Consider the following 19,991-nt stretch of genomic DNA (forward strand, 5'->3'; position numbering starts at 1 on the left):
TGTTATTCCATGTTTTCCTTGGGATTAGCCATGGTATTCCATGTTTTCCTTGGGATTAGCCATGGTATTCCATGTTCTCCTTTGGGATTAGCCATGGTATTCCATGTTTTCCTTGGGATTAGCCATGTTTTCCTTGGGTTTAGCCATGGTATTCCATGTTTTCCTTGGGATTAGCCATGGTATTCCATGTTTTCCTTGGGATTAGCCATGGTATTCCATGTTCTCCTTTGGGATTAGCCATGGTATTCCATGTTTTCCTTGGGATTAGCCATGTTTTCCATGGGTTTAGCCATGGTATTCCATGTTTTTCCCTTCCTTCCTTCCCTTTATCCCCCTATTCCCCTTCTTATCCCCCCTTATCTCCTCTTTACCCCCCCTTTATCCCCTCAAGCCCCCCTTGAACCCCCCCAAATCCCCTTTATCCCCCTCAAATCCCCTTTATCCTCCCCCAAGCCCCCTTTAACCCCTCAACCCCCTTTCAACCCCCTTAACCCCCTTTTAACCCCCCAACCCTCTTTATTGCCCCCCTAAACCCCCCTTTAATGCCCCCTTTAACCCCCCCAAACCCCATTTAACCCCCTCAAACCCCCTTTAGTCCCTCCTTTACACCCTAAAGCCCCCTTTAACCCCATCAAATGCCCCTTTAACCCCCTCAAACTCCACTTTAACCCCCTTAAATCCCCCTTTAACTCACTCTAAACCCCTTTTAACCCCCCCGAACTCCCCCTTAACCCCTTTTATCCCCTCTAAACCCCCTTAAACCCCCTTTTAACCCCCTTAAATCCCCCTTTAACCCCCTCAAACCCCCTTTTAACCCCCCTAAACCCCCTTTTAACCCCCCCAAAAACCCTTTAACCCCTTCCAACCCCTTCGATCCCCTCTAAACCCCTTTATCCCCCTTAACCCCCCCAAACCCCTTCCCCCCTTTACCCCAAACCTTTTATCCCCCTTTTACCCCCCTAAAATCCCCTTTATCCCCCCTCAAACCCCCTTTTTCCCCCCCAAATCCCTTTATCCCTTTTCCCCAAGCCCTTTTACCCCCCTTAAGCCCCTTTTTACCCCCAAACCCCCCTTTTTACCCCCCAAAACCCCTTTTTACCCCCTCAAACCCCCTTTTATCCACCCATTTACCCCTTTTATCCCCCTTAACCCCTTTTAACCCCCCTCAACCCCCTTTTTACCCCCCCAAACCCCCTTAATCCCCCTTAATCCCTTTTTACCCCTCAAACCCCCTTTATCTCCCCTTTTACCCCCCCAAACCCCCTTTTACCCCCTCAAACCCTCTTTATCCCCCCTCTTTACCCCCTTAATCCCCCTTTAACACCCTTTTACCCCCTCAAACCCCCTTCAACCCCCTTTTTACCCCCCCAAACCCCCTTTCCCCCCCCCAAACCCATTCCCCCCCCCATATCCCTCTATGTATGTCTATGGCTCGATGCCCAAGGCGGGGGGGAACGGGGGGGGGACCGGCAGCAGCTGCGCACAATGCTGGGAGGCCGCCAAGCAGCCGCCCCGGGGGCCAGATGGGCTCCGCCGTTCCCTTTTGGCTTACGAATGCACTCGAAGGGCGTAAAGGGGAGGGGAAATGAGGGGAAAAAGGGGGAAAACGGGAAAAAAAGGGGGAAAAAGGGGGAAAAAAGACGGGGAGCGGCCGCCATGGCCGGCGCGGAAGCGCTGAGGTAACGCGGGAGGCGGGAAGTGAAAGCGAGGCTGAGGGGGGGGGGGGGGGGGGGGGGGGAGGGAGGGGGGGGGAGTGCGGAGTGCGCATGCGCCGCCCACACCGCTCCCCCCCCTCCCCTTTTCCCCCCTCATTTACATATCGCGCGCGCCCCCCCGCCTCTCGGAGCCATCTGGGAGTGGGGGAGTTGCGCGCATGCGCCGCGCGCCGGCGAAGGAGGGGTGATTTGCATATCGCGCGCGCCCGGCCCCTTCTTCCCCCCCCCCGCGTTCTTTTCCCGTTTGGGAACCATCTGGGAGGGAATTGGGATCAAGCAGGAAAAGGAAAGGGGGGAGGGAAAAGCGGGATAAAGGGGGGGTGGGGGGGGGGGGTTGGGGTGGGGTGGGGGTGGGGAAGAGGAGTTAGGGAAGGGAAAAGTTGGGAGCATGTACTGCGCATTCCCGATGCCGGGCATGGGCGGCAAGTCCTGGATGTACTGCTATAACGGGAAGGCGGTAAGCGGGATAGCGGGAAAAGTTGGGAATGGCGGGGAAAAACGGGGGGGGGAGGGGTTATTTTAGGGGGGGATTTGGCGCTTTTCCCAACTTCGGGGGGAAAGAGGCGGGAAGCGGTAAAAGGAGGGAGATGGGGAGCGCGCTGAGCCGATCTACGCGGGAAAAGAAGGGGAAAGCGCGGGTTTTCCTGGCGGGAATAAGGGGGGAAAGGAGGGAAAAGCGCGGCGGTCCCATCCCGCTTTTTCCAGCCCAAAAAATACGGGGAAAATCCCAGTTCCAGCCGCTCCCATCCCGGTTTTCCCACTAAAAACAAGGGGAAAATCCCGATCCCGCTGTTTCCATCCCAGTTTTCCCACTAAAAACAAGGCGAAAATCCCAATCCCGCTGTTTCCATTCCGGTTTTCCCACTAAAACCAAGGGGAAAATCCCGGTTCCCGCCGCTCCCATCCCAGTTTTCCCACTAAAAACAAGGCGAAAATCCCGGTTCCCGTCGCTTCCATCCCAGTTTTCCCACTAAAAACAAGGCGAAAATCCCGATCCCGCTGTTTCCATTCCGGTTTTCCCACTAAAAACAAGGCGAAAATCCCAGTTCCAGCCGCTCCCATCCCAGTTTCCCCACTAAAAACAAGGGGAAAATCCCGATCCCGTTGCTTCCATCCCGGTTTTCCCACTAAAAAGAGGGGAAAATCCCATTTCCAGCCGCTCCCATCCCAGTTTCCCCAGTAAAAACAATCGGAAAATCCCATTTCCAACCGCTCCCATCCCAGTTTTCCCAGTAAAAACAAGGCGAAAATCCCGGTTCCCGTCGCTCCCATCCCGGTTTTCCCAGTAAAAACAAGGGGAAAATCCCGATCCCGTTGCTCCCATCCCAGTTTCCCCACTAAAAACAAGGTGAAAATCCCATTTCCAGCCGCTCCCATCCCAGTTTCCCCAGTAAAAACAAGGCGAAAATCCCGGTTCCAGCCGCTCCCATCCCGGTTTTCCCACTAAAAACAAGGGGAAAATCCCGATCCCGCTGTTTCCATTCCGGTTTTCCCAGTAAAAAGAGGGGAAAATCCCAGTTCCCGTCGCTCCCATCCCAGTTTTCCCACTAAAAACAAGGGGAAAATCCCGATCCCGCTGTTTCCATTCCGGTTTTCCCAGTAAAAGCAAGGCGAAAATCCCAGTTCCAGCCGCTCCCATCCCAGTTTCCCCACTAAAAACAATCGGAAAATCCCATTTCCAACCGCTCCCATCCCAGTTTCCCCACTAAAACCAACGGGAAAATCCCATTTCCAACCGCTCCCATCCCAGTTTCCCCACTAAAACCAAGGCGAAAATCCCAGTTCCCGTCGCTTCCATCCCGGCTTTTCCATTGGGATCAAATGGGAATTCGGGCATCAGCCCAACAGAAGGGGTCTGGTCGCCATCTGGAGCCATAGGGATGATGTTTATCCACCCCGCATCCCGTTTTTCCTTGTTTTCCCTATTATTTTCCCTATTATTTTCCCGATTTTTCCCCTTTTTTCCCCATTTTTTTCCCCGTTTTTCCCCTATTTCCAAACGGGGGGAAAAAAACGGGAATTTTCCCCGTTAAAAAAGAGGGATTTGGAAAGAAAAAAGCAGGGAAAACGGGATCTTTCCCTTCCCCTTTTTCCCCCATTCCCGGTTTTCCAGGCAGGATAATGGGGTTATCCCATTGGGAAAAGGCGTTTTGGGACTGGTGTTAATGGGAAAAAGGGGTTTTTCCCCCTTGGAATAGCATTGAGAAAAGGGGAAAGTGCGGTTTTGGGATCGCGGTACTGGGATAACTGGGAATCCCATAGGGAAACATTGGGATTTATAGGGGGGATGCGTCGTGCTTGCCTTATTCCCATTGGGATCCATGCGTTTGGGGTTCCCATACGCTCCATTGGGGTGGCAAAGTTTGCTCGCCCGTTCCCATTAACTTCCCCATTCCCCCCATTGGGAAAAGGGGGGGATATGGGATCGGGACCCCCCCCCATCCCTATTTAACCCCATTTGGGGTTGGTTTGGAATGGGGATCCATAAGGATCCATTGGGAACGCCGTCCACCCTATAGCGGGATCCATGCATCCCCCCCATCCCCTTTGTATGCGGGAATGCATTGGGGCCTCGCAGTGGGAAAAAGGGCAAAATTCCTCCTTTTTTTGGGGTTTCCATCCCAAAAATGGGATTTTTCCCCTTTTTACCCCATAAAATATAAAAATAAAAGGGATTTTTTCCCATTTTGGGGGAAAAAACCGGGATTTTCCCTGTTTTCCTTTGATTTTTCCCCTGTTTCCCATGCAATTCCTGCTTGGGATCCGCTCTGCAACGGGGCCAAACAAAGGGATAAAAGCCGCTTCCTATGGGGTTTCCCATTGCTTTACTGGGATCACGGGGAGAGGATGGGGAATGGAGCGGTATAGGGGGCTGTATGTCCATAGGCCTGTGTAGACCCTATATATAGGGTGTATGGGCCCTATATATAGGGTACCATATGGGTCGTATATAGGGGATATAGAGCTATATACACCGTATATGGTATCCTATATATGTAGTAGATGGTATATAGGGTTATATATAGTACTTATATATAGGTTTATATAGGGCTTTGTGTCCACAGGACTATATAGACTACCTATATATGATTCTATATAGGGTTTTATGTCTATAGGGTTATATATACTCCCCCTATATAACTATATAGGGTGCTTTATGTCCATAGGGCTATATATACTACCCATATATATAGGTTTATATAGGGCTTTATGGCCATAGGGCTATTGATACTACCCCTATATAACTATATAGGGTGCTTAATGTCCATAGGACTCTATATATGCTCCCTATATATAGCTCTATATAGGGTTTTATGTCCATAGGACTATATATACTACCCCTATATAACTATATAGGGTGCTTTATGGCCATAGGGCTATATAGACTACCTACATACAACTACCTATAGGGCTCTATAGGGCCACAGCGCCCTATATCTCCTTGCCTACGTGCCTCAATGCAGCTCTATATGGTCATAAAGCCATAGGACACCTGGAGTCTATACAGCCCTATATACACAAACCCGTTCCTATAGCTCCCTCTATAGTCCTATATAGACACAGAAAGCCCTATAGCCTCTATCTAAAGCCATAGAGGGCCCTATAGGTACAAGGGATATAGGATGCTTTGGCTCCCATAGGTCCTTAAAGCTCCCCTATAGGGCTGGCTTTAGCCTATAGGGCTGCATATATGTATTGCTATGGGTCTGTATGCCCCTATAGCTATATATAGGCCATAATACAGGACTATATGGTCCTGTACCTATATAATAGGGGATTATCTCTATTAAAACCTATATAAATAGGGTCATAGGGGCCTGTATATAGCTATATATAGGGTTATATAGGTAGCTGTAGAGCTATATAGGTATATATAGAGCTATATATATGTAGGGCTGTATGGGTATCTATAGGGCTATATAGGTATCTATAGGGCTATATAGGTATCTGTAGGGCCATATAGGTGTATATAGGGCTATATAGGTGTCTATAGGGCTATATAGGTATATATAGGGCTCTCTCTATATAGAGATCTATAGGTATCTATAGGGCTATATAGGTATCTATAGGGTTATATAGGTGTCTATAGGGCTATATAGGTGTCTATAGGGCTATATAGGTATATATAGGGCTATATATATATAGGGCTATATAGGTATCTATAGGGCTATATAGGTATCTATAGGGCCATATAGCTGTCTGTAGGGCTATATAGGTGTCTATAGGGCTATATAGGTATAGGGCTATATAATGGGTGGAATTATTCCGAATTTAGGTGAAATTATTGGGAATTTAGGGAAATTACTGGGAATATAGCTGAAATTATTTGGGATTTTGGGGGAATTATTCAGAATTTAGGTGAAATTGGGAATTTAGGGGAAAATATTGGGAATTTGGGTGAAATTATATGGAATTCAAGTGAAATTAGTGGGAATTTGGGTGAAATTATGGAATTTCGGTGAAATTCAGATTTTCGGTGGAATTATTCGGGATTTAGGTGAAATTATGGGAAATTTAGGGGAAATTACTGAAAATATAGGTGAAATTTGGAATTTTGGTGGAATTATTCGGCATGTTGGTGAAAATATTGGGAATTTCGGTGGAATTATTTGGAATTTAAGGGAAATTCGAAATTTTGGTGGAATTATTCGGAATTTTGGTGGAATTATTGAGAATTTAGGTGAAATTATTGGGAATTTAGGTGAAATTATTGGGAATTTTGGTAAAATTCAGAATTTTGTTGGAATTATTCAGAATTTTGGTAGAATTTAGAATTTACGTGAAAATATATGAAATTTAAGTGAAATTATTTGGAATTTTGGTGGAATTATTCGGAATTTTGGTAAAATTATTCAGAATTTAGGTGAAATAATTCGGGTTTTAGGCAAAATTGGGAATTTAGGGGGAATTCCTGGAAATATGGGTGAAATTACTTGGAATTTTGTGAAATTCGAAATTTCGGTGGAATTATTCGGAATTTAGGTAAAATTATTTGGGATTTAGGTGAAATTATTCAGAATTTAGGTGAAATCGGGAATTTAGGGGAAAATATTGGGAATTTGGGTGAAATTCTTTGGAATTTAAGTTAAAATATTGGGAATTCGTGTGAAATTATGGAATTTTAGTGAAATTCTTCAGAATTTAGGTGAAATTATTGGAAATTTAGGGGAAATTACTGGGAATATAGGTGAAAATATTTGGAATTTTGGTGGAATTTGGAATTTTAATAGAATTATTTGGTATTTTGGGGGAATTATTCAGAATTTAGGTGAAATTATTTGGAATTTAGGGAAAATTACTGGGAATTTCGGTGAAATTATTGGTATTTAGGGGAAATTACTGGGAATTTCGGTGAAATTATTGGGATTTAGGGGAAATTACTGGGAATTTCGGTGAAATTATTGGGATTTAGGGGAAATTACTGGGAATTTCGGTGAAATTATTGGGATTTAGGGGAAATTACTGGGAATTTCGGTGAAATTATTGGGATTTAGGGGAAATTACTGGGAATTTCGATGAAATTATTGGGATTTAGGGGAAATTACTGGGAATTTCGGTAAAATTATTGGGATTTAAGGGAAATTACTGGGAATTTCGGTGAAATTATTGGGATTTAGGGGAAATTACTGGGAATTTCGGTGAAATTATTGGGATTTAGGGGAAATTACTGGGAATTTCGATGAAATTATGGGAATTTTGTTGGACTCAGTCGGAATTTAGGTGAAATTATTGGGAATTTAGGTGAAATCATGGGATTTTCGTGAAAATATTCGGAATTTCATTGGATTTTAGGTGAAAATCCTTGGATTTTAGTGAAATTCCTTGGATTTTAAGTGTTTTCATTGGATTTGATTCGCTTTAATCCCATTTTAGGTGGATTTAGTCCCATTTTGGGTGGGTTTATTTGAAATTTGGGCAAATTTCGGTGTTTTTCCGGTGTTTTTCAGTTTTGGGTGAATTTTTCCTAATTTTGGGTCATTTTCTTCAATTCCATTGGATTTGATTCCATTTTAGGGGAATTTACCTCAATTTTGGTGGTTTTCTTGGGATTTAGGTGAATTTATGGGGATTTTGGGTGAAATTTACCCCATTTTGGGCCATTTTATTGCGCTGGATTGCATTTTGGGTGAAATTACTTCAATTTTAGGTGGTTTTATTTCATTTTCCTCAATTTTAGGTGAATTTAGGTGGATTTTAGGTGAATTTACACCCATTTTAAGTGAATTTAAGTCAATTTTAGGTGTTTCTTGCCTTTTAGTTGGGTTTGGGTGAATTTAGGTCCATTTTGGGTCCAATGCCATTCCCATTGCCATTCCCATTGCCATCCCATTGCCATCCCCATTGCCATCCCCATTATTCCTATTATGGCTATTATTATTGCTATTATTCCTATTAGCATTCAGGGATAGTGATTGCTACTATTATTCCCATTATTCCTATGATTATTCCACTTATTAATCCTATTATTCCCATTATTAATTACTCCTATTATTACTATTAGCATTACAGTGATAGGGATTGCCATTATTACTCCCATTATTGCTATTATTATTGCTGTCATCACTATGATTACTCCTATTAGTGCTAATATTATTGCTATTATTACTATTAGTATCACAGTGATCATCACTATTATTGCTATTATTATTACTATTAGCATTACAGCAATCGTTATTACCATTATCACCACTATTATTGCTATTATTTTTACTATTATTACCATTATTACCTCTATTATTATTATTAGTACTATTAATACTGCTATCATAGCTATTATTATTACTATTATTACTACTAGCATTGCAGTGATCATTATTAGCATTATTTCCACTTATTATTGCCATTATTACCACTATTCTTACTATTATTAGTACTATCCTTGCCATTATTACCACTATTATTGCTATTATTATTACTATTAGCATTAAGATGATCATTGTTACCATTATTACCACTATTATTGCTATTATTAACCCTATTATTGCTATTATTACCACTATTATTACCATTATCACCACTATTATTACTATTATTAGTGCTATTCTTACCATTATTATCACTATTATTGCTATTATTATTACTATTAGCATTAAGATGACCATTATTACCACTATTGCCACTTATTATTGCTATTATTATTACTATTATTGCTATTATTAACCCTATTATTGCTATTAATACCACTATTAGTGCTATTATTAGTACTATTCTTACCATTATTACCACTGTTATTGCTATTAGCATTGTGATGATCATTATTACCACTATTACTGCTATTATTAACCCTATTATTGCTATTATTACCACTATTATTACCATTATCACCACTATTATTACTATTATTAGCACTATTCTTACCATTATTACCGCTATTATTGCTATTATTATTACTATTAGCATTAATATGACCATTATAACCATTATTAACATGGGAATAATGGGAATAACAACAGCAAGGGCCTGGAAAAGGAGCTTTAGGGCCTGTTCCAACCGGAACCAATTGGATGCTGTTATTAGGATTATTAATAGGAGGATTAGTGCTGTTATTAGTGCTATTGTTAGTGCTATTATTAATGCTATTATTAGTGCTATTCCTATTATTACCCCCCCCATGGCAGGGATTGCGGCTTTAAGGTCCCTTCAACCTGCTTCTATTATCCCTATTATTATCCCTGGTATTATCCCTGTTATTATCCCTATTTCATTATTCCCATTATTATCCCTATTATTATCCCTATTATAATCCCTATTATTCTTCCTATTTTCCCTATTATTCTTCCTATTATTATACCTGTTATTATCCCTATTATTCTTCCTGTTATTATCCCTATTATTACCCTATTAGTACCCCTTTTATTATCCCTATTATTCTTCCTACTATTATCCCTATTTTCTTCTTCCTAGTATTATCCCTATTATAATCCCTATTATTCCTATTATTATCCCTTTTATTATCCCTATTATTCCTATTATTATCCCTATTTTATTATTCCTATCATTATCCTTATTATAATCCCTATTATTCTTCCTATTATTCTCCCTATTATCCCTTTAATGATCCCTATTATTATACCTATTATTCTTCCTATTATTATCCCTATTTTTCTCCCTATTATCCCTTTTATTATCCCTATTTTTCTCCCTATAATCCCTATTATTATCCCTATTATCCCTACTCCATCATTCCCATTCCACCCACCTTACCACCTCCATCCCAAATCCAACCCATTATCCATACACCATTCCCATTATCCCGACACCATTCCCATTATCCCAACACCATTCCCATCATCCCACACCATTCCCATTATCCCACACCACCCAACCAACACCACCCACATCCTTACTATTCCCATTATCCACACCATTCCCATTATCCCTACACCATTCCCATTATCCACACCCCTATTATTCTTCCTATTATTATCCCTATTTTTCTCCCTATTATCCCTATTATTATCTCTATTATTATCCCTATTATCCCTACTCCATCATTCCCATTCCACCCACCTTACCACCTCCATCCCAAATCCAACCATTATCCCGACACCATTCCCATTATCCCAACACCATTCCCATCATCCCGACACCATTCCCATTATCCCGACACCATTCCCATTATCCCAACACCATTCCCATTATCCCGACACCATTCCCATTATCCCAACACCATTCCCATTATCCATACACCATTCCCATTATCCATACACCATTCCCATTATCCCGACACCATTCCCATTATCCCAACACCATTCCCATTATCCCAACACCATTCCCATTATCCATACACCATTCCCATTATCCCGACACCATTCCCATTATCCATACACCATTCCCATTATCCCAACACCATTCCCATTATCCCGACACCATTCCCATTATCCAGACACCATTCCCATTATCCCGACACCATTCCCATTATCCCAACACCATTCCCATTATCCCAACACCATTCCCATTATCCCAACACCATTCCCATTACCCCCAATGGGAATTGCGGGGGGGGATGCTCCATGTTTTGGGAACGCTTGGAATCAATGGGATTTGGGAACAGCTCCGGAGCATCCCATTGGATCCCCCCCATTGGAAATGATGGGATCCATGCTCATCCCATTGCTGCCCCCATTGGGATCAAGCAGGGTTTGGGGTTTGGAGCAGCATTCCCAATGGGATACAAGGGGGATGCTCCGATCCGGTACCCATCCCATAGGAGAGGGGATGCGGAACTGGTCCAGATGGGGCCATTGGGATGCAGGGATATAGGGATGCGACTGGGGCATTGGGATACAGGGATATAGGGATGGGATTTGGGTTATGGGATACAGGGATACAGGGATATAGGGATGGGATTTGGGTATCAGGATGCAGGGATGCGATTGGGGCATTGGGATACAGGGATGCAGGGATATAGGGATGGGATTTGGGTTATGGGATACAGGGATACAGGGATATAGGGATGCGATTGGGGCATTGGGATACAGGGATACAGGGATATAGGGATGGGATTTGGGTTATGGGATACAGGGATATAGGGATATAGGGATGGGATTTGGGTTATGGGATACAGGGATACAGGGATGCGATTGGGGCATTGGGATACAGGGATGCAGGGATATAGGGATGGGATTTGGGTTATGGGATACAGGGATATAGGGATGCGATTGGGGCATTGGGATACAGGGATGCAGGGATATAGGGATGGGATTTGGGTTATGGGATACAGGGATATAGGGATGGGATTTGGGTTATGGGATACAGGGATATAGGGATGGGATTTGGGTTATGGGATACAGGGATATAGGGATGGGATTTGGGATACAGGGATGCAGGGATGCGATTGGGGCATTGGGATACAGGGATACAGGGATACAGGGATGGGATTTGGGTTATGGGATACAGGGATGCAGGGATATAGGGATGCGATTGGGACATTGGGATACAGGGGTTCCCTTATCCATGCATAGCCAATGGGTTTCCCATCCCATTATCCATGATTTGGGAATATCGGGGCCGGTTCCATCCATCCCCCTCTTTTGTATAGGGGAATTGCTTGGCATTCCATTGGGATTTTGATGCTCTTTGAGTGGCAACGATGGAAAACCGGGATATTCCCCATGGATCCCTATGGAATTCTATGGGGTTTATGGGAATCCCCCCAAATCCTAAGGAAAAAAGGGGTTTTCCTACTTATTTTAGGGAATAATCCATGTTTCCCCCCATTTTTAGGGGATTCCATGCTTTGGGATGCCCCTTTTGCGCTCATCCCATTGGGATGCCGCCTGCATCCATCCCAACCGGAAATCCCAATGGAATTCCCCCATTCCCATGGGATTTAGGGCCGGAATCCCAATACAAAGGGGGGGGAATGGGGTTTTCCCCCCTGTTTCCCCCAATTCCATAGGGAATTGTGGTTATTTTCCCCTATAGGTTTATGCCCCCTCGGCCAGCACCGCCGACTACAACCGGGATTCTCCCAGTTTCCCAGTCTCCAAGGGGGGAACCAGCACATTCCCAAGCTCCTTCTTCATGCAAGGTAAGGGATGGATGGGAATTCCCATTGGGAACGGCCCTAAAAGGACCCCAATGGGGTTAAAACCCCATTATCCCCATTGAAACCCCATGGGAAGTGATGCTAACCGGATGCTTCGTTCCCATTGGGGGACCGATCCCTCTTGCAGCCAATGGGAATCGCCCAACTTCCAGCATCAACCCCAATGGATAATGGGGTTTTCCCATTGGGAACGGCCCTAAAAGGACCCCAATGGGGTTAAAACCCCATTATCCCCATGGAAACCCCATGGGAAGCGATGCTAACCGGATGCTTCGTTCCCATTGGGAGACCGATCCCTCTTGCAGCCAATGGGAATCGCCCAACTTCCAGCATCATCCCCATAGCATCCCCAATGGATAATGGGGTTTTCCCATTGGGAACGGCCCTAAAAGGACCCCAATGGGGTTAAAACCCCATTATCCCCAATGGAAACCCCATGGGAAGCGATGCTAACCGGATGCTTCGTTCCCATTGGGAGACCGATCCCTCTTGCAGCCAATGGGAATCGCCCAACTTCCAGCATCATCCCCAATGGATAATGGGGTTTTCCCATAGGGAACGGCCCCAAAAGGACCCCAATGGGGTTAAAACCCCATTATCCCCATGGAAACCCCATGGGAAGCGATGCTAACCGGATGCTTCGTTCCCATTGGGGAAGCCGATCCCTCTTGCAGCCAATGGGAATTGCCCAACTTCCAGCATCATCCCCAATGGATAATGGGGTTTTCCCATTGGGAACGGCCCCAAAAGGACCCCAATGGGGTTAAAACCCCATTATCCCCAATGGAAACCCCATGGGAAGCGATGCTAACCGGATGCTTCGTTCCCATTGGGAGACCGTTCCCTCTTGCAGCCAATGGGAATCGCCCAACTTCCAGCATCATCCCCATAGCGTTCCCAATGGATAATGGGGTTTTCCCACTGGGAACGGCCCTAAAAGGACCCCAATGGGGTTAAAACCCCATTATCCCCAATGGAAACCCCATGGGAAGCGATGCTAACCGGATGCTTCGTTCCCATTGGGAGACCGATCCCTCTTGCAGCCAATGGGAATCGCCCAACTTCCAGCATCATCCCCAATGGATAATGGGGTTTTCCCACTGGGAACGGCCCTAAAAGGACCCCAATGGGGTTAAAACCCCATTATCCCCATGGAAACCCCATGGGAAGCGATGCTAACCGGATGCTTCGTTCCCATTGGGAGACCGATCCCTCTTGCAGCCAATGGGAATCGCCCAACTTCCAGCATCATCCCCATAGCGTTCCCAATGGATAATGGGGTTTTCCCACTGGGAACGGCCCCAAAAGGACCCCAATGGGGTTAAAACCCCATTATCCCCAATGGAAACCCCATGGGAAGCGATGCTAACCGGATGCTTCGTTCCCATTGGGAGACCGATCTCTTGCAGCCAATGGGAATCGCCCAACTTCCAGCATCATCCCCATAGCGTTCCCAATGGATAATGGGGTTTTCCCACTGGGAACGGCCCTAAAAGGACCCCAATGGGGTTAAAACCCCATTATCCCCAATGGAAACCCCATGGGAAGCGATGCTAACCGGATGCTTCGTTCCCATTGGAGAAGCCGATCCCTCTTGCAGCCAATGGGAATCGCCCAACTTCCAGCATCATCCCCAATGGATAATGGGGTTTTCCCACTGGGAACGGCCCTAAAAGGACCCCAATGGGGTTAAAACCCCATTATCCCCAATGGAAACCCCATGGGAAGCGATGCTAACCGGATGCTTCGTTCCCATTGGGAGACCGATCCCTCTTGCAGCCAATGGGAATCGCCCAGCTTCCAGCATCATCCCCATAGCGTCCCCAATGGATAATGGGGTTTTCCCACTGGGAACGGCCCCAAAAGGACCCCAATGGGGTTAAAACCCCATTATCCCCAATGGAAACCCCATGGGAAGCGATGCTAACCGGATGCTTCGTTCCCATTGGGAGACCGATCCCTCTTGCAGCCAATGGGAATCGTCCAACTTCCAGCATCATCCCCATAGCATCCCCAATGGATAATGGGGTTTTCCCACTGGGATGCACTTCCCACCCCAATGCATTCCCAATAGCATCCCATAGGGATCCCAGCCTTTCCCTTTTGCTTCCCAGATGGGCACCATCACGGCAGCGATCCATGGAGCTCTTCCAGTGGGATGAACCAGCCCGGTTATGGGGGGATACTGGGAAACTCATCCCATATCCCCCAGTCCAGCAGCTACTGCAGCCTGCATCCGCATGAGCGCCTGGTAAGGACCAGTATCATTATGGGGCTCTATGGGGGACCAGTATCATTATGGGGCTCTATGGGGGACCAGTATCATTATGGGGCTCTATGGGGGACCAGTATCATTATGGGGCTCTATGGGGGACCAGTATCATTATGGGGCTCTATGGGGGACCAGTATCATTATGGGGCTCTATGGTGGACCAGTATCATTATGGGGCTCTATGGGGGACCAGTATCATTATGGGGCTCTATGGGGGACCAGTATCATTATGGACCTCTATGGTGGTCCAGCATCATTATGGACCTCTATGGTGGTCCAGCATCATTATGGACCCCTATGGTGGTCCAGCATCATTATGGACCTCTATGGTGGTCCAGCATCATTATGGACCTCTATGGTGGTCCAGCATCATTGGGGTCCTCACTATGGTGGTCCAGCATCACCCTATGGTGGTCCAGCATCATTAACCCATGGTCCAGCATCACCCTATGGTGGTCCAGCATCATTATGGACCTCTATGGTGGTCCAGCATCATTATGGACCTCTATGGTGGTCCAGCATCATTATGGACCTCTATGGTGGTCCAGCATCACCCTATGGTGGTCCAGCATCATTATGGACCTCTATGGTGGTCCAGCATCATTGGGGTCCTCTATGGTGGTCCAGCATCATTATGGACCCCTATGGTGGTCCAGCATCATTATGGACCTCTATGGTGGTCCAGCATCACTATGGACCTCTATGGTGGTCCAGCATCATTATGGACCCCTATGGTGGTCCAGCATCATTGGGGTCCTCTATGGTGGTCCAGCATCATTGGGGTCCTCTATGGTGGTCCAGCATCATTGGGGTCCTCTATGGTGGTCCAGCATCATTATGGTCCTCTATGGTGGTCCAGCATCATTATGGACCCCTATGGTGGTCCAGCATCATTATGGACCTCTATGGTGGTCCAGCATCATTATGGACCTCTATGGTGGTCCAGCATCATTATGGACCTCTATGGTGGTCCAGCATCATTATGGACCTCTATGGTGGTCCAGCATCATTATGGACCTCTATGGTGGCCCAGCATCATTATGGACCTCTATGGTGGTCCAGCATCATTATGGGGCTCTATGGTGGTCCAGCACCATTATGGACCTCTATGGTGGTCCAGCATCATTGGGGTCCTCTATGGTGGTCCAGCATCATTATGGACCTCTATGGTGGTCCAGCACCATTATGGACCTCTATGGTGGTCCAGCATCATTGGGGTCCTCTATGGTGGTCCAGCATCATTATGGACCTCTATGGTGGTCCAGCACCATTATGGACCTCTATGGTGGTCCAGCATCATTGGGGTCCTCTATGGTGGTCCAGCATCATTATGGACCTCTATGTGGTCCAGCATCATTATGGACCTCTATGGTGGTCCAGCATCATTGGACTCTATGGTGGTCCAGCATCATTATGGACCTCTATGGTGGTCCAGCATCATTATGGACCTCTATGGTGGTCCAGCATCATTATGGACCTCTATGGTGGACCAGCATCATTATGGACCTCTATGGTGGACCAACCCTAGTGGTCCAGCATCATTATGGACCCCTATGGTGGACCAGCATCATTATGGACCTCTATGGTGGTCCAGCATCACCCTATGGTGGTCCAGCATCATTATGGACCCCTATGGTGGTCCAGCATCATTATGGACCTCTATGGTGGTCCAGCATCATTATGGACCCCTATGGTGGTCCAGCATCATTATGGACCTCTATGGTGGTCCAGCATCATTATGGACCCCTATGGTGGTCCAGCACCATTATGGGGCTCTATGGTGGTCCAGCATCATTATGGACCTCTATGGTGGTCCAGCATCATTATGGGGCTCTATGGTGGTCCAGCATCATTATGGACCTCTATGGTGGTCCAGCATCATTGGGGTCCTCTATGGTGGTCCAGCATCATTATGGACCTCTATGGTGGACCAGCATCATTATGGACCCCTATGGTGGTCCAGCATCATTATGGACCTCTATGGTGGTCCAGCATCATTATGGACCTCTATGGTGGTCCAGCATCATTATGGACCCCTATGGTGGCCAGCATCATTATGGACCTCTATGGTGGTCAGCATCATTAGGACCCTATGGTGGACCAGCATCATTATGGACCCTATGGTGGTCCAGCATCATTAGGACCCTATGGTGGTCAGCATCATTGGCCCTATGGTGGCCAGCATCATTATGGACCTCTATGGTGGACCAGCATCATTAGACCCCTATGGTGGTCCAGCATCATTATGGACCCCTATGGTGGTCCAGCATCATTATGGACCTCTATGGTGGTCCAGCATCATTATGGACCTCTATGGTGGTCCAGCATCATTGGGGTCCTCTATGGTGGACCAGCATCATTATGGTCCTCTATGGTGGTCCAGCATCATTGGGGTCCTCTCCACAAGGTCCTCACCACACAAACCACCACACAAACCCTATGGTGGTCCAGCATCATTATGGACCTCTATGGTGGTCCAGCATCATTATGGACCTCTATGGTGGTCCAGCATCATTATGGACCTCTATGGTGGTCCAGCATCATTATGGACCCCTATGGTGGTCCAGCATCATTGGGGTCCTCTATGGTGGTCCAGCATCATTATGGACCTCTATGGTGGTCCAGCATCATTATGGACCTCTATGGTGGTCCAGCATCATTATGGACCCCTATACCACACAAACCCCAACCACACAAACTCTATGGTGGTCCAGCATCATTATGGTCCTCTATGGTGGTCCAGCATCATTGGGGTCCTCTATGGTGGTCCAGCATCATTATGGTCCTCTATGGTGGTCCAGCATCATTATGGACCCCTATGGTGGTCCAGCATCATTATGGACCTCTATGGTGGTCCAGCATCATTATGGACCCCTATGGTGTCCAGCACCATATGACCTCTATGGTGGTCCAGCATCATATGGCTCTATGGTGGTCCAGTATCACTATGGACCTCTATGGTGGTCCAGCATCATTATGGACCTCTATGGTGGTCCAGCATCATTATGGTCCTCTATGGTGGTCCAGCATCATTATGGACCTCTATGGTGGTCCAGCATCATTATGGACCTCTATGGTGGTCCAGCATCATTATGGACCTCTATGGTGGTCCAGCATCATTATGGACCTCTATGGTGGTCCAGCATCATTATGGACCTCTATGGTGGTCCAGCATCATTATGGACCTCTATGGTGGTCCAGCATCATTGGGGTCCTCTATGGTGGTCCAGCATCATTATGGACCTCTATGGTGGTCCAGCATCATTATGGACCTCTATGGGGGACCAGCATCATTATGGACCTCTATGGTGGTCCAGCATCATTATGGACCCCTATGGTGGTCCAGCATCATTATGGACCTCACACACAAACCCCTATGGTGGTCCAGCATCACCCTATGGTGGTCCAGCATCATTATGGACCCCTATGGTGGTCCAGCATCATTATGGACCTCTATGGTGGTCCAGCATCATTATGGACCTCTATGGTGGTCCAGCATCATTATGGACCTCTATGGGGGTCCAGCATCACCCTATGGTGGTCCAGCATCATTATGGACCCCTATGGTGGTCCAGCATCCTTATGGCCCCAAATGATGCCCCATCATCCTCCTTAGGGTCCTCCCCACTGGTCCAACCCCATTACCTCCTCCCTAAACCCCATCCATCCCATTTTATCCCCCCCCTATAACCCCTATTGGGCTCCGGCCCCATTATCCCTGCTCATCCCCATCCTTTTCCCATACAGAGCTTCCCATCCCATTCCTCTGGGGACCTCAATTCCAGTCTCCCCCCGATGTCCACCTTCCATCGCGGCACCAGTGGCCACTACAGCACCTCCTCCTGTACCCCACCAGCCAATGGCAACGACCCCATTATGGGTGAGTGCTTATGGGGCAGCTATGGGGCAAGTTATGGGGCTGGGGGTCAGAGGGATGAAGGGTAAATGGGGTGGGATGGGATGGGATCCCATTAATACATAGGGATGGGGGCAATGGGAACGTGGGGCCTTAGGGATGCTGGTACCCTAGGGATGAAGGCAAACTGGGATGGGATGGGATCCCATTAATACATAGGGATGGGGGCAATGGGAACATGGGTCTTTATGGATGCTGGTACCCTAGGGATGAAAGCAAACTGGGATGTGATGGGATCCCATTAATAGGGATGGAGCCAATGGGATCATGGGTCTTTATGGATGCTGGTACCCTAGGGATGAAGGCAAACTGGGATGGGATGGGATCCCATTAATAGGGATGGAGCCAATGGGATCATGGGTCTTTATGGATGCTGGTACCCTAGGGATGAAGGCAAACTGGGATGTGATGGGATCCCATTAATAGGGATGGAGCCAATGGGATCATGGGTCTTTATGGATGCTGGTACCCTAGGGATGAAGGCAAACTGGGATGTGATGGGATCCCATTAATAGGGATGGAGCCAATGGGATCATGGGTCTTTATGGATGCTGGTACCCTAGGGATGAAGGCAAACTGGGATGGGATGGGATCCCATCCATACATAGGGATGGAGCCAATGGGATCATGGGGCCTTATGGATGCTGGTACCCTAGGGATGAAGGCAAACTGGGATGGGATAATGGGAAGCATCCATACATGGTAATGGGTCCATTGGGACTCACCCAACCTATGGGATGGGATGGAGGCACTGGGAAGCATCCCAATCCCAACCCTATGGAGCATCCCCTATGGAATGGGATGCAACCGGAAGTCATCCCCCTTTAAAATGGGGATGGATCCTATGGGAAATGGGATGGAGGGGGGGGGATAATGGGAATACTGGGAGCAATGGGAATTCCTGACCTTTATCCCTTCTCTTTTCCAGCCACCAGAGGAACTGGGGCAACCGGAAGCTCCCAAACTGGGGATGCCCTTGGGAAAGCGCTCGCATCCGTAAGGATCCCTCCCCATTATTCCCTATTGGGATGCCCATTCCCCAATGGGAGCGGGGTGGGATCCACCCCATCCCATCCCAATGGGATCCCCAAAGGGCATCAATGGGATTCCATACTGGTGTTCCCTAAGGGGTATCCATCCCTGCATCCCTATGGGGTATCAAGGATGCTTTATGTATCCCACCCTGTATCCCTGTTTTTTGGGGTTCTATGGGGTTCTATAATGAGGATCCAATGGGATTTGGGGTTTCCATAGCAACAGAGCTCATTGGGGACCATCATCCCATAAGGATCCAATGGGATTTGGGGTTTCTATAGCAACAGAGCTCATTGGGGACCATCATCCCATAAGGATCCAATGGGAATGGGGGTGTTGGGATGGAGGGATGCTGAGGCCATCATCCCATAAGGATCCAATGGGATTTGGGGTTTCCATAGCAACAGAGCTCATTGGGATCCATCATTCCTTAAGGAGCCAATGGGAATGGGGGTATTGGGATGGAGGGATGCTGAGGCCATCATCCCATAAGGATCCAAT

At 46.9% G+C, this 19,991-nt stretch overlaps 1 protein-coding gene across 1 annotated transcript; it reads left to right on the forward strand.

Moving 5' to 3' along the window:
- Window positions 1–2,103: 2,103 nt before the first annotated feature.
- On the forward strand, window positions 2,104–19,451 carry LOC133213144 (transcription factor 4-like; the record flags this gene model as incomplete). The annotated part of the gene is made up of 5 exons (XM_061355164.1): window positions 2,104–2,172; window positions 12,144–12,249; window positions 14,382–14,518; window positions 18,287–18,419; window positions 19,384–19,451. Coding segments are annotated over exons 1-5 (513 nt in total), but the record flags the coding sequence as incomplete, so codon positions are not given.
- Window positions 19,452–19,991: the final 540 nt, after the last annotated feature.

The sequence above is a fragment of the Neopsephotus bourkii genome, unplaced genomic scaffold, assembly GCF_033783945.1.
Source record: "Neopsephotus bourkii isolate Nb327-2 ecotype Australia unplaced genomic scaffold, CSIRO-AGI_Nbou_v1 NB_785, whole genome shotgun sequence".
Taxonomy (NCBI): Eukaryota; Metazoa; Chordata; class Aves; order Psittaciformes; family Psittacidae; genus Neopsephotus; species Neopsephotus bourkii.